This window comes from Aegilops tauschii, chromosome 3 (assembly GCF_002575655.3).
Source record: "Aegilops tauschii subsp. strangulata cultivar AL8/78 chromosome 3, Aet v6.0, whole genome shotgun sequence".
Taxonomy (NCBI): Eukaryota; Viridiplantae; Streptophyta; class Magnoliopsida; order Poales; family Poaceae; genus Aegilops; species Aegilops tauschii.
This window is the reverse complement of record NC_053037.3, coordinates 435,620,421-435,636,416: the sequence shown is the minus strand read 5'-3', so window position 1 is coordinate 435,636,416 and position 15,996 is coordinate 435,620,421. Positions and strand designations below refer to the sequence as shown.

Genomic DNA, 15,996 nt, shown 5'->3' with positions numbered 1-15,996 from the left:
AGGGGGGGAAATGGTCTATTTTGCTAGCATGCTGGCGCGGATGAGCCACTCCCGAATCCGCAACATGTGAGATCAAGGACAAGTGAAGAAATTAATGACGGAACCAAGTTAAAAAATGATAACTCTGGATGATACCCCATGCGTTGATGCAGGGATGGGTTGCAGTATATTTGAACGAGATTTGATTTTATGAAATATGAATGTTTTGTTAATAATGTGGGAACAGAAAGTGAAAATACAAATAGTTGATTGTACTGTATCTGATTATTATAAAGTTGTAAAATGCTTATTCATATAAGTAGCATATAAGAATGAAAGATATTATCCAATGGATGGTTGCATATTAAGGTGGGTTTTTTTTTTCATGCATCTTTCTTTCGTCTCGAACCTCTATGTAAGAATTTAAGGGCTTCAGTTTGCTAAAGCTGAGCGAGTGCCTCCTTTCTAAGAAAAAGTTATGTCGGCTTGCACAAACCCTTATTTGCTAACTATGATTGGAAAGAACGAGTATAGCAATTTAGCAATGATTGGTACACCATCACCTCTATAAAGTTTGTAAACCGGATACACCCAAATCGAGAGAATCAGATGGTGGAAAGAACGAGTAGGGACACACAAATATCACCTGAGTGAAATTTAGCAATTTCCTCACTTATATTGTTATTAATTTAAGGAGTTTTAAAATATCTTCAAAATATCAACCATGCACATAGGCCCGCCTCTTTCAGGCTCGTAGGTGGATTGAAACTCCATAAATGGGGGCAGGCAGTGCACGTGTGATTCAGGTCGATCGAGCTAGTTAGCAAGGTAACTATAGCCAACTAGCTGGAAGCTGCATTAGAACTAGCAGCAGCTCCACAATGCTGGGTGCTTGCTCCTCTGTGTCCCTCCTACTTGTCGTAATAGCGTTCCTATACCTCGCACATAGGTTAAGCCCCAAGAGCAAGATGTGTGGTCGCACATGCTCGTCGGCGCCGCTTCCGCCAGGGCCGTCGCCGTGGCCGGTTGTAGGCAACCTGCCGGAGATGATGCTCCACAAGCCGGCGTTCCGGTGGATCCATCTGGTGATGAAGGAGATGGGCACCGACATCGCCTGCTTCCGCCTCGGCGGCATCCACGTCGTCCCGGTCACCTGCCCCGAGATCGCGAGGGAGGTGCTCACGAGGCAGGACGCCAACTTCGTGTCCCGCCCGCTCAGCTTCGCCTCCAGGGCCATCAGCTACGGGTACAAGGACGCCGTGCTCTCGCCGTTCGGCGACCAGTGGAAGAAGATGCGCCGGGTGCTCACCTCCGAGATCGTCTGCCCTTCCCGCCACAGGTGGTTCCACGACAAGCGCGCCGACGAGGCCGACAACTTCACACGCTACGTCTACGCCCTCACTTCCGGTGCCACGGGCTCGTCGTCAACGTCGGGAGCTAACGTGGACGTCAGGCACGCCTCACGGCATTACTGCGGCAACGTCATCCGCCGGCTTGTCTTCGGCAAGCGGTACTTCGGCGAGCCCCAGCCCGACGGCGGTCCGGGGCAGCTCGAGGTGGAGCACATAGACGCCACCTTCACCTCCCTGGGGCTCCTCTTCTCCTTCTGCGTCAGCGACTACCTCCCGTGGCTGCTTGGCCTTGACCTCGACGGCCACGAGAAGAAGGTCAGGCAGGCCAACGCGACCATAAGTAGACTGCACGACATGGTCATCGACGAGCGGTGGAGGCAGCGGAAGGGCGGCGAGAGGCGGGAGGAGCCCCAGGACCAGGATTTCCTAGACGTTCTCATCACCGTCAATGACGGGGATGGCAACCCGTTGCTTACCATCGAGGAGGTCAAAGCAGTGTGCAAGGTAGGGAAACCTTCAACATGGTACCGTGAATGCACGTACATAGTCGTCAAAGATAATAACTCCATTAACGTATGCTCGGCTCGTGCACATAATTTTTCTGGTTTTGCTATCTTCCAGACGGCTAAGAAACCAACTGCAAATTTTTCTCCATGTGTGTGTGGACATGTATCAAAGATATAATTGCTAATACCATCAACGTACACTCTGTTCGTGAAAGTAATGTGTGTCTCCGTGCATGTGTATGCAGGACATAACGTTAGCGGCGGTAGACAACCCGTCCAACGCCGTGGAGTGGGCGCTGGCGGAGATGGTGAACAGCCCGGAGTTGCTGGACAAGGCAATGGAGGAGATAGATCGGGTGGTGGGCCGAGAGCGGCTGGTGCAAGAGTCGGACATCCCACAACTTAACTACGCCAAGGCGTGCATACGCGAGGCATTTCGACTGCATCCAGTCGCTTCCTTTAACTTGCCGCATGTAGCGACCACTGACACCACTGTCATCGGCTACCGTGTGCCCAAGGGTAGCCATGTCATCCTCAGTCGGACTGGCCTGGGCCGGAACCCGACCATTTGGGACGAGCCACTCCGGTTCAGGCCAGAGCGCCACATGGGAGACGACATTGATGTGACACTAACGGAGAGCAGATTGCGGTTCATCTCCTTCAGCACCGGCCGTCGTGGCTGCATGGCGGCATCGCTAGGGACGGCCATGAGTGTTATGCTCTTCGGGAGGCTCCTACAGGGCTTCACATGGACCAAACCGGCCGGCGTGTCTGTCATCCATCTTAGTGAGTCCAAGCACAACCTTTTTATGGCAAAGCCGCTAGTGTTGCATGCCGAGCCACGTCTTCCGATGCACCTATACCCTCCTCGGGCCTGTTAAACAAGTAACGAATGAGCTCAACCAATCACTGCATGTCATGCTTGATGTGGACATTCATTTGTTTGAAAAAATATATTTTCTTCCAACCATTGAAACTTATGGTGTACATATGTATCTTGTGTTTCGGTCGACAAAGTCAGGAAACACACTTGACTTTTCTTTGCGCGTAAGATTCCGACTAATGTGAACTTGTGTAGAGGCGGAGTTGAAGCTGAAGTCACCCAGATGCACCCCGTTAAAATGGCATAAAATTTTCAAGCAAGAACACAATAAATAAAAGTGTGCTTCGTAGCTTCTAGCGAGATTATCGGACATAACAGAAGACAATATATAAATACGAGAAAGTAGAAATCAAAAGATTACTATAATGATGAAACAAAAGACAAAAGTACTTGGAAAAGATGGCATGTATTTCCATATCCCAAAATACATGGTTCGGTAACCTACAAGATAAAAAGTAGACTTAGAATTTTCAAGACGAAGTAAAATGACCAAACATAAGTACTTGAGTAGCGAATATTTGCACATTACCTTTTAGTATATTTGCTTCCTCAAAGCCATCAAGTGATCAACCACTTGATCATTGGTGGATTTATTTTCATTTCCTCTTCCTCCACATGACAAATAACATCATCACTCAAGTTGTGACCATTTATGCAATTGGGCGAGTAGTGAGTATTTGCGCATTACTACCTCCGTCCTGGTTTATTAGTCTTTCTTGTAGTTTGGGTCAAACTTTGACCATTGATTTAACCATCAAAAAATAAGTTATATACCTTTAAAATAGTATCATTGAAAACCTCTTTCAAATATGAATGCAACAATATAAGTTTGTGACATACAACTTATAATTGTTAGTCCAATCTACGTTCAAAGTTGAACACAAAATACAAAGGGGACCAATAAACCCGGACAAAGTAGTACTTTTTAGTACATTTGCTTCCTCAAAGCCATCAAGTGATCAACCACTTGATCATTGGTGGATTTATTTTCATTTCCTCTTCCTCTACATAGCAAATAACATCATCACTCAAGTTGTGACCATTTATGCATTGGGCGAGTAGTGAGTATTAGCGCATTACCTTTTAGTACATTTGCTTCCCTAGAGCCATCAAATGCTCAACAACGATCATTGTTGGCTTTTTTATTTCTTCTTCCTCCACATAACAAATAACATCATCACTCAAGTTTTGACCATTTATGCGATAGGGCGATTATGTTTTCACCAATTATGTGACTAAAAAAGCGCCTCTCAGCTATAGCGTGGCAATAAGCAACATAATTACTAGTTTGAACAAGTGATAAAACAAATGATACATAACAGGCCTCCTTGTCTGCTCCTTTTTGTAGAAAGCTTGGTGGTTCTTACTATGTTGGAAGAGCTATGATCTGCATGAACATCATCAATATAGAGGCTGTTGGGGAACGTAGTATTTCAAAAAAAAATCCTACGATCACGCAAGATCTATCTAGGAGAAACATAGCAACGAGCGGGGAGAGTGTGTCCACGTACCCTCGTAGACCAAAAGCGGAAGCGTTTATCAACGCGGTTGATGTAGTCGTACGTCTTCACGATCCGACCGATCCTAGCACCGAACGTACGGCACCTCCGTGTTCAGCACACGTTCAGCTCGATGACGTCCCTCGTACTCTTGATCCAGTTGAGGCCGAGGGAGAGTTCCATCAGCACGACGGCGTGGCGACGGTGATGATGAAGTTATCGGCGCAGGGCTTCGCCTAAGCACTACGATAATATGACCGAGGTGTGTAACTATGGAGGGGGGCACCGCACACGGCTAAAAGATCAACTTGTGTGTTCTAGGGTGCCCCCCTCCCCACGTATATAGAGCGAGGGAGGAGGAGGCTGACCAAGGGTGGCGCGCCCAAAGGGGGGGAGTCCTACTCCAAGTAGGATTGCCCCCCACCCTTCCTATTCCAACAAGGAGAAGGGGGGAGGAGGAGGAGGAGAGAAGGAAAGGGGGGCCTCCCCCAAACCCTAGTCCAATTCGGTTTGGGCTAGGGGGGCGCGCGCCACTCCTTGGCCTGCCTCCTCTCTTCCACTACTAGGCCCATGAGGCCCAATAACTTCCCGGGGGGTTTCGGTAACCCCCGGTACTCCAAAACTTATCCGAAACGACCCGAACCATTCCGGTGTCCGAATGTAGCCTTCTAATATATGAATCTTTATGTCTCGACCATTTCGAGACTCCTCGTCACTTCCGTGATCTCATCCGGGACTCCGAACAACCTTCGGTCATCAAATCACATAAACTCATAATACAAATCGTCATCAAAAATTAAGCGTGCGGACCCTACGGGTTCGAGAACTATGTAGACATGACCGAGACACATCTCCGGTCAATAACCAATAGCGGAACCTAGATGCTCATATTGGCTCCTACATATTCTAGAAAGATCTTTATCGGTCAAACCGCATAACAACATACGTTGTTCCCTTTGTCATCGGTATGTTACTTGCCCGAGATTCGATCGTCGGTATCCTCATACCTAGTTCAATCTCGTTACCGGCAAGTTTCTTTACTCATTCCGTAATGCATCATCCCGAAACTAACTCATTAGTCATATTGCTTGCAAGGCTTAAAGTGATGATCATTACCGAGAGGGCCCAGAGATACCTCTCCGATACACGGAGTGACAAATCCTAATCTCGATCTATGCCAACTAAACGAACACCATCGAAGACACCTGTAGAGCATCTTTATAATCATCCAGTTACGTTGTGACGTTTGATAGCACACTAAGTGTTCCTCCGGTATTCGGGAGTTGCATAATCTCATAGTCATAGGAACATGTATAAGTCATGAAGAAAGCAATAGCAATAAACTAAACAATCATAGTGCTAAGCTAACGGATGGGTCTTGTCCATCACATCATTCTCTAATGATGTGATCCCGTTCATCAAATGACAACATATGTCCATGGCTAGGAAACTTAACCATCTTTGATAAACGAGCTAGTCAAGTAGATGCATACTAGGGACACTCTGTTTGTCTATGTATCCACACATGTACTAAGTTTCCGGTTAATACAATTCTAGCATGAATAATAAACATTTATCATCATATAAGGAAATATAAATAACAACTTTATTATTCCCTCTAGGGCATATTTCCTTCAGAGGCATATATATTTATCAAGACCCCTTAGTTCCCTGGAATCAAAATCTTGATGTAATAGTTTTGCTATACTCATTGAATTCTCCAAATTGAAAACATGAATGAGTCTCTTGGACTCAAAGCCGCTGAACAAACAAGAAAATTAGAGGATGCATCATTGAACCAAGTGTCAAGTTCTTGAACTAGTTAATCAAAAACATCAAGCAATCAACTTGACATTGATATTTGTTGGTAACTCAGGTTACATGTCTTCTCTTTTTCTAGATTAAAATATGTTTCTTCCATGTCCAACTCTACAATATCATGTTCCTGCAAAGTACATGAAATTCACCAAACATAGATTCAGGTCCCTCTTCACTAAGTTCATTCAAAAAAACTTGTTGGCTTCAAAAATTCATGGAATTTACTATGTCTTGGTCCTTCCATTGCACACCACAAATTCTAGAACTTCAATGCTAGCTGGAACATGTCAAAGAAACTCTTAAGTGTTCTATCATGAGAACGCCAATGAGTGTCTCCAGATCTTTGAAGGCATTGCTCTTGATTTAGTCATGCTCCTATTGTAAGTTTCCCACACCCTAATGTTGGGGAACGTAGTAATTTCAAAAAAAATCCTGCGCACACGCAAGATCATGGTGATGCATACAACGAGAGGGGAGAGTGTTGTTGTCTACGTACCCTCGTAGACTGTAAGCGGAAGCGTTATGACAATGCGGTTGATGTAGTCGTACGTCTTCACGATCGACCGATTCTAGTACCGAAAGTACGGCACCTCCGCGATCTGCACACGTTAAGCTCGGTGACGTCCCACGAACTCACGATCCAGCAGAGTGTCGAGGGAGAGCTTCGTCAGCACGACGGCGTGATGACGGTGATGATGAAGCTACCGGCGCAAGGCTTCGCCTAAGCACTGCAACGATATGACCGAGGTGTATTATGGTGGAGGGGGCACCGCACACGGCTAAGATCAATGTCTGTTGTGTGTTCTAGGGTGCCCCCTTGCCCCCGTATATAAAGGAGCAGGGGGGAGGAAGGCCGGCCCTTGGGGCGCACCAAGGAGGGGGGAGTCCTCCTCCTAGTAGGAGCAGGACTCCCCCTTTCCTAGTCCAACTAGGAGGAGGAAGGGGGAAGGACGGAGAGGGGGAGAGGGAGGGAAAGAGGGGGCGCCGCCCCCCCCCCCCCACCTTGTCCAATTCGGACTCCTCAAGGGGGGGCGGCCAGCCCATGACTCCCTCCTCTATCTCTCACAAGGCCCATGTTGGCCCATCAGTTCCCCCGGGGGTTCGGATAACCCCCCGGCACTCCGATAATTATCCGGTAACCCCCGGAACTCATCCGGTGTCCGAATATAGTCATCCAATATATCAATCTTTATGTCTCGACCATTTTGACACTCCTTGTCATGTCCGTGATCACATCCGGGACTCCGAACTATCTTCGGTACATCAAAACACATAAACTCATAATACCGAACGTTAAGCGTGCGGACCCTACGGGTTCGAGAACTATGTAGCCATTAACCAATAGCGAAACCTGGATGTTCATATTGGCTCCCACATATTCTATGAAGATCTTTATCGGTCAAACCGCATAACGATATACGTTGTTCCCTTTGTCATCGGTATGTTACTTGCTCGAGATTCGATCGTCGGTATCTCAATACCTAGTTCAATCTCGTTACCGGCAAGTCTCTTTACTCGTTCCGTAATGCATCATCCCACAACTAACTCATTAGTCACATTGCTTGCAAGGCTTGTAGTGATGTGCATTACCGAGAGGGCCCAGAGATACCTCTCCGACAATCGGAGTGACAAATCCTAATCTCGATCTATGCCAACTCAACAAACACCATCGGAGACACCTGTAGAGCACCTTTATAATCACCCAGTTACGTTGTGACGTTTGATAGCACACAAAGTGTTCCTCCGGTATTCGGGAGTTGCATAATCTCATAGTCATAGGAACATGTATAAGTCATGAAGAAAGCAATAGCAACATACTAAACAATCAAGTGCTAAGCTAACGGAATGGGTCAAGTCAATCACATCATTCTATAATGATGTGATCCCATTAATCAAATGGAAACTCATGTATATAGCTAGGAAACTTAACCATCTTTGATTCAACGAGCTAGTCAAGTAGAGGCATACTAGTGACACTCTGTTTGTCTATGTATTTACACATGTACTAAGTTTCTGGTTAATACAATTCTAGCATGAATAATAAACATTTATCATGATATAAGGAAATATAAATAACAACTTTATTATTGCCTCTAGGGCATATTTCCTTCAGTCTCCCACTTGCACTAGAGTCAATAATCTGGATTACACAGTAATGATTCTAACACCCATGGAGTCTTGGTGCTGATCATGTTTTGCTCGTGAGAGAGGCTTAGTCAACGGGTCTGCAACATTCAGATCCGTATGTATCTTGCAACTCTCTATGTCTCCCTCCTTGACTTGATCGCGGATGGAATTGAAGTGTCTCTTGATGTGTTTGGTTCTCTTGTGAAATCTGGATTCCTTTGCCAAGGCAATTGCACCAGTATTGTCACAAAAGATTTTCATTGGACCCGATGCACTAGGTATGACACCTAGATCGGATATGACCTCCTTCATCCAGACTCCTTCATTTGCTGCTTTCGAAGCAACTATGTGATCCGCTTCACACGTAGATCCCGCCATGACGCTTTGCTTAGAACTGCACCAACTGACAGCTCCACCGTTCAATATAAATACGTATCCGGTTTGTGACTTAGAGTCATCCGGATCAGTGTCAAAGCTTGCATCAACGTAACCATTTACGACGAGCTCTTTGTCACCTCCATAAACGAGAAACATATCCTTAGTCCTTTTCAGGTATTTCAGGATGTTCTTGACCGCTGTCCAGTGATCCACTCCTGGATTACTTTGGTACCTCCCTACTAAACTAATAGCAAGGCACACATCAGGTCTGGTACACAGCATTGCATACATGATAGAGCCTATGGCTGAAGCATAGGGAACACCTTTCATTTTCTCTCTATCTTCTGCAGTGGTCGGGCATTGAGTCTGACTCAATTTCACACCTTGTAACACAGGCAAGAACCCTTTCTTTGCTTGATCCATTTTGAACTTCTTCAAAACTTTATCAAGGTATGTGCTTTGTGAAAGTCCAATTAAGCGTCTTGATCTATCTCTATAAATCTTGATGCCCAATATATAAGCAGCTACACCGAGGTCTTTCATTGAAAAACTCTTGTTCAAGTATCCTTTTATGCTATCCAGAAATTCTATATCATTTCCAATCAACAATATGTCATCCACATGTAATATTAGAAATGCTACAGAGCTCCCACTCACTTTCTTGTAAATACAGGCTTTTCCAAAAGTCTGTATAAAACCATATGCTTTGATCACACTATCAAAACATTTATTCCAACTCCGAGATGCTTGCACCAGTCCATAAATGGATCGCTCAAGCTTGCACACTTTGTTAGCATCCTTTGGATGATAAAACCTTCAGGTTGCATCATATACAACTCTTCTTCCAGAAATCCATTCAGGAATGCAGTCTTTACATCCATTTGCCAAATTTCATAATCATAAAATGCAGCAATTTCTAACATGATTCGGACAGACTTAAGCATCGCTACGGGTGAGAAGGTCTCATCGTAGTCAACTCCTTGAACTTGTCGAAAACCTTTCGCAACAAGTCGAGCTTTGTAGACAGTAACATTATCGTCAGCGTCTGTCTTCTTCTTGAAGATCCATTTATTCTCGATGGCTTGCCGATCATCGGGCAAGTCAACCAGATTCCACACTTCGTTCTCATACATGGATCCCATCTCAGATTTCATGGCCTCAAGCCATTTTACGGAATCTGGGTTCATCATCGCTTCCTCCTAGTTCGTAGGTTCGTCATGGTCAAGTAACATGACCTCCAGAACAGGATTACCGTACCACTCTGGTGTGGATCTTACTCTAGTTGACCGACGAGGTTCGGTAGTGACTTGATCTATAGTTACATGATCATCATCATTAGCTTCCTCACTAATTGTTGTAGGAGTCATAGGAACAGATTTCTGTGATGAACTACTTTCCAATAAGGGAGCAGGTACAGTTACCTCATCAAGTTCTACTTTCCTCCCACTCACTTCTTTCGAGAGAAACTCCTTCTCTAGAAAGGATCCATTCTTAGCAACGAATGTCTTTCCTTCAGATCTGTCATAGAAGGTGCACCCAACAGTATCCTTTGGGTATCCTATAAAGACATATTTCTCCGATTTGGGTTCGAGTTTATCAGGTTGAAGCTTTTTCACATAAGCATCGCGGCCCCAAACTTTAAGAAACGACAACTTTGGTTTCTTGCCAAACCACAGTTCATAAGGTGTCGTCTCAACGGATTTAGATGGTGCCCTATTTAACGTGAATGTTGTTGTCTCTAAGGCATAACCCCAAAACGATAGCGGTAAATCAGTAAGAGACATCATAGATCGCACCATATCTAGTAAAGTACGATTACGACGTTCGGACACACCATTATGCTGTGGTGTTCCGGGTGGCGTGAGTTGCGAAACTATTCCGCATTGTTTCAAATAAAGACCAAACTCGTAACTCAAATATTCTCCTCCATGATCAGATCATAGAAACTTTATTTTCTTGTTTACGATGATTTTCCACTTCACTCTCAAATTCTTTGAACTTTTCAAATGTTTCAGACTTATGTTCCATCAAGTAGATATACCCATATCTGCTCAAATCATCTGTGAAGGTGAGAAAATAACGATACCCTCCGCGAGCCTCAACATTCATCGGACCACATACATCAGTATGTATGATTTCCAACAAATCTGTTGCTCGCTCCATTGTTCCGGAGAACGGCGTTTTAGTCATCTTGCCCATGAGGCATGGTTCGCAAGTACCAAGTGATTCATAATCAAGTGATTTCAAAAGTCCATTAGAATTGAGTTTCTTCATGCGCTTTACACCAATATGACCTAAACGGCAGTGCCACAAATAAGTTGCACTATCATTATCAACTCTGTATCTTTTGGCTTCAATATTATGAATATGTGTGTCACTACTATCGAGATTCAACATAAATAGACCACTCTTCAAGGGTGCATGACCATAAAAGATATTACTCATATAAATAGAACAACCATTATTCTCTGATTTCAATGAATAACCATCTCGCATCAAACAAGATCCGGATATAATGTTCATGCTCAATGCTGGCACCAAATAACAATTATTCAGGTCTAAAACTAATCCCGAAGGTAGATGTAGAGGTAGCGTGCCGACCGCGATCACATTGACTTTGGAACCATTTCCCACGCGCATCGTCACCTCGTCCTTAGCCAATCTTCGCTTAATCCGTAGTCCCTGTTTCGAGTTGCAAATATTAGCAACAGAACCGGTATCAAATACCCAGGCACTACTGCGAGCATTAGTAAGGTACACATCAATAACATGTATATCACATATACCTTTGTTCACCTTGCCATCCTTCTTATCCGCCAAATACTTGGGGCAGTTCCGCTTCCAGTGACCAGTCCCTTTGCAGTAGAAGCACTCAGTCTCAGGCTTAGGTCCAGACTTGGGTTTCTTCACTTGAGCAGCAACTTGCTTGCCGTTCTTCTTAAAGTTCCCCTTTTCCCTTTACCCTTTTTCTTGAAATTGGTGATCTTGTTGACCATCAACACTTGATGCTCCTTCTTGATTTCTAGCTCTGCAGCCTTTAGCATTGCGAAGAGCTCGGGAATTGTCTTATCCATCCCTTGCATATTATAGTTCACCACGAAGCTCTTGTACCTTGGTGGCAGTGATTGAAGAATTCTGTCAATGACACTATCATCAGGAAGATTAACTCCCAGTTGAATCAAGTGATTGTTATACCTAGACATTTTGAGTATATGCTCACTGACAGAACTATTCTCCTCCATCTTGCAGCTGTAGAACTTATTGGAGACTTCATATCTCTCAATCCGGGCATTTGCTTGAAATATTAACTTCAACTCCTGGAACGTCTCATATGCTCCATCACGTTCAAAACGTCGTTGAAGTCCCGGTTCTAAGTCGTAAAGCATGACACATTGAACTATCGAGTAGTCATCAGCTTTGCTCTGCCAGACGTTCATAACATCTGGCGTTGCTCCTGCAACAGGTTTGGCACCTAGCGGTGCTTTCAGGACGTAATTCTTCTGTGCAGCAATGAGGATAATCCTCAAGTTACGGACCCAGTCCGTGTAGTTGCTACCATCATCTTTAAACTTAGCTTTCTCTAGGAACGCATTAAAATTCAACGGGACAACGGCACGGGCCATCTATCTACAACAACATAGACATGCAAAATACTATCAGGTACTAAGTTCATGATAAATTAAAGTTCAATTAATCAAATTACTCAAGAACTCCCACTTAGATAGACATCACTCTAATCATCTAAGTGATCACGTGATCCAAATCAACTAAACCATGTCCGATCATCACGTGAGATGGAGTAGTTTTCAATGGTGAATATCACTATGTTGTGTTGGAAATATGCCCTAGAGGCAATAATAAACTGGTTATTATTATATTTCCTTGTTCATGATAATCGTTTATTATCCATGCTAGAATTGTATTGATAGGAAACTCAGATACATGTGTGGATACATAGACAACACCATGTCCCTAGTAAGCCTCTAGTTGACTAGCTCGTTGATCAATAGATGGTTACGGTTTCCTGACCATGGACATTGGATGTCGTTGATAACGGGATCACATCATTAGGAGAATGATGTGATGGACAAGACCAAATCCTAAGCCTAGCACAAGATCGTGCAGTCCGTTTTCTAAGAGCTTTTCTAATGTCAAGTATCATTTCCTTAGACCATGAGATTGTGCAACTCCCGGATACCGTAGGAATGCTTTGGGTGTACCAAACGTCACAACGTAACTAGGTGGCTATAAAGGTGCACTACAGGTATCTCCGAAAGTGTTTGTTGGGTTAGCACGAATCGAGACTGGGATTTGTCACTCCGTGTAAACGGAGAGGTATCTCTGGGCCCACTCGGTAGGACATCATCATAATGTGCACAATGTGACCAAGGAGTTGATCACGGGATGATGTGTTACGGAACGAGTAAAGAGACTTGCCGGTAACGAGATTGAACAAGGTATCGGGATACCGACGATCGAATCTCGGGCAAGTAACATACCGGTAGACAAAGGGAATTGTATACGGGATTGATTGAATCCCCGACATCGTGGTTCATCCGATGAGATCATCGTGGAACATGTGGGAGCCAACATGGGTATCCAGATCCCGCTGTTGGTTATTGGCCGGAGAACGTCTCGGTCATGTCTGCATGGTTCCCGAACCCGTAGGGTCTACACACTTAAGGTTCGATGACACTAGGGTTATAGGGAATAGGTATACGTGGTTACCGAATGTTGTTCGGAGTCCCGGATGAGATCCCGGACGTCACGAGGAGTTCCGGAATGGTCCGGAGGTAAAGATTTATATATGGGAAGTCCTGTTTTGGTCACCGGAAAAGTTTCGGGTGCTATCGGTAACGTACCGGGACCACCGGGAGGGTCCCGGGGGTCCACCAAGTGGGGCCACCGGCCCCAGAGGGCTGCATGGGCTAAGTGTGGGAAGGGACCAGCCCCTAGGTGGGCTGGTGCGCCTCCCACAAGGGGCCCAGGGCGCAGGAAGGGGGGAAGGGGGAAACCCTGGGCTCAGATGGGCCTAAGGCCCACCTAGTGGTGCGCCCCCCCTCTCTCCCCCCTTGGCCGCCCCCCTAGATGGATCTAGGGCTTGCCGCACCCTTGGGGGGAAACCCTAGATGGGGGCGCAGCCCCTCCCCCTCCCCTATAAATAGTGAGGTTTTGGGGTTGCCATACACATGAGACCTCCTCTCTCTTGGCCCAGCCCTACCCCTCTCCCTCCTCCTCCTCTCCCGCGGTGCTTGGCGAAGCCCTGCAGGATTGCCACGCTCCTCCATCACCACCACGCCGTCGTGCTGCTGCTGGATGGAGTCTTCCCCAACCTCTCCCTCTCTCCTTGCTGGATCAAGGCGTGGGAGACGTCACCGGGCTGCACGTGTGTTGAACGCGGAGGCGCCGTGGTTCGGCGCTTAGATCGGAATCAACCGCGATCTGAATCGCTACGAGTACGACTCCTTCATCCGCGTTCTTTCAACGCTTCCGCATCGCGATCTACAATGGTATGTAGATGCACTCCCCTTCCCCTCGTTGCTAGATTACTCCATAGATTGATCTTGGTGATGCGTAGAAAATTTTGAATTTCTGCTACGTTCCCCTACATGTTGATCATATCTACTATATGATTCACGCTCGACCTTTCGGTCTCAGTGTTCCGAGGCCATATCTGCATATGCTAGGCTCGTCAAGTTTAACCCGAGTATTCTGCGTGTGCAAAACTGGCTTGCACCCGTTATATGTGAACGTAGAGCTTATCACACCCGATCATCACGTGGTGTCTCGGCACGACGAACTTTCGCAACGTGCATACTCAGGGAGAACACTTATACCTTGAAATTAGTGAGAGATCATCGTATAATGCTACCGTCGAACTAAGCAAAATAAGATGCATAAAGGATAAACATCACATACAATCAATATAAGTGATTATGGCCATCATCATCTTGTGACTTTGATCTCCATCTCCAAAGCACCATCATGATCACCATCGTCACCGGCGCGACACCTTGATCTCCATCATAGCATTGTTGTCGTCTCGCCAACTATTGCTTCTACGACTATCGCTACCGCTTACTGATAAACTAAAGCAATTACATGGCGATTGCATTTCTTACAATAAAGCGACAACCATATGGCTCCTGCCAGTTGCCGATAACTCAGTTACAAAACATGATCATCTCATACAATAAAATTTAGCATCATGTCTTGACCATATCACATCACAACATGCCCTGCAAAAACAAGTTAGACGTCCTCTACTTTGTTGTTGCAAGTTTTACGTGGCTGCTACGGGCTGAGCAAGAACTATTCTTACCTACGCATCAAAACCACAATGATTTTTCGTCAAGTATGTGTTGTTTTAACCTTCAACAAGGACCGGGCGTAGCCACACTCAATTCAACTAAAGTTGGAGAAACTGACACCCGCCAGCCACCTGTGTGCGAAGCACGTCGGTAGAATCAGTCTCGCGTAAGCGTACACGTAATGTCGGTCCGGGCCGCTTCATCCAACAATACCGCCGAATCAAAATATGACATGTTGGTAAGCAGTATGACTATTATCGCCCACAACTCACTTGTGTTCTACTCGTGCATATAACATCTACGCATAAACCTGGCTCGGATGCCACTGTTGGGGAACGTAGTAATTTCAAAAAAAATCCTACGCACACGCAAGATCATGGTGATGCATAGCAACGAGAGGGGAGAGTGTTGTCTACGTAGCCTCATAGACCGTAAGCGGAAAAGTTATGACAACGCAGTTGATGTAGTCGTACGTCTTCACGATCGACCGATCCTAGTACCGAAAGTACGGCACCTCCGCGATCTACACACGTTCGGCTCGGTGACGTCCCACGAACTCATGATCCAGCAGAGTATCGAGGGAGAGCTTCGTCAGCACGACGGCATGATGATGGTGATGATGAAGCTACCGGCGTAGGGCTTCGCCTAAGCACTGCAACGATATGACCGAGGTGGATTATGGTGGAGGGGGGCACCGCACACGGCTAAGATCAATGTCTGTTGTGTGTTCTAGGGTGCCCCTTGCCCCCGTATATAAAGGAGCAAGGGGGAGGCAGGCCGGCCCTTGGGGCGCGCCAAGGAGGGGGAGGAGTCCTCCTCCTAGTAGGAGTGGGACTCCCCCTTTCCTAGTCCAACTAGGAGGAGGAAAGGGGAAGGAAGGAGAGGGAGAGAGCGAGGGAAAGAGGGGGCGTCGCCCCCCCCCCCCCCCTCCTTGTCCAATTCGGACTCCTCAAGGGGGGCGCGCGGCCAGCCCATGGCTCCCTCCTCTCTCTCACACACAAGGCCCATGTTGGCCCATTAGTTCCCCCCGGGGTTCCGATAACCCCCCCCCCCCCCCCCCCGGAACTCATCCGGTGTCCGAATATAGTCATCCAATATATCAATCTTTATGTCTCGACCATTTCGAGACTCCTCGTCATGTCC

General features: G+C 46.1%; 1 protein-coding gene across 1 annotated transcript; it reads left to right on the top strand.

Annotated features, from left to right (window-relative positions):
* The first annotated feature begins 380 nt into the window (after positions 1–380).
* On the top strand, positions 381–2,792 carry LOC109735773 (tyrosine N-monooxygenase-like). Its single transcript, XM_020294973.4, has 2 exons — positions 381–1,835; positions 2,083–2,792. The coding sequence occupies exons 1-2, from the start codon at positions 861–863 to the stop codon at positions 2,716–2,718; spliced, it is 1,611 nt and encodes a 536-aa protein (XP_020150562.3). The 5' UTR covers positions 381–860; the 3' UTR covers positions 2,719–2,792.
* Positions 2,793–15,996: the final 13,204 nt, after the last annotated feature.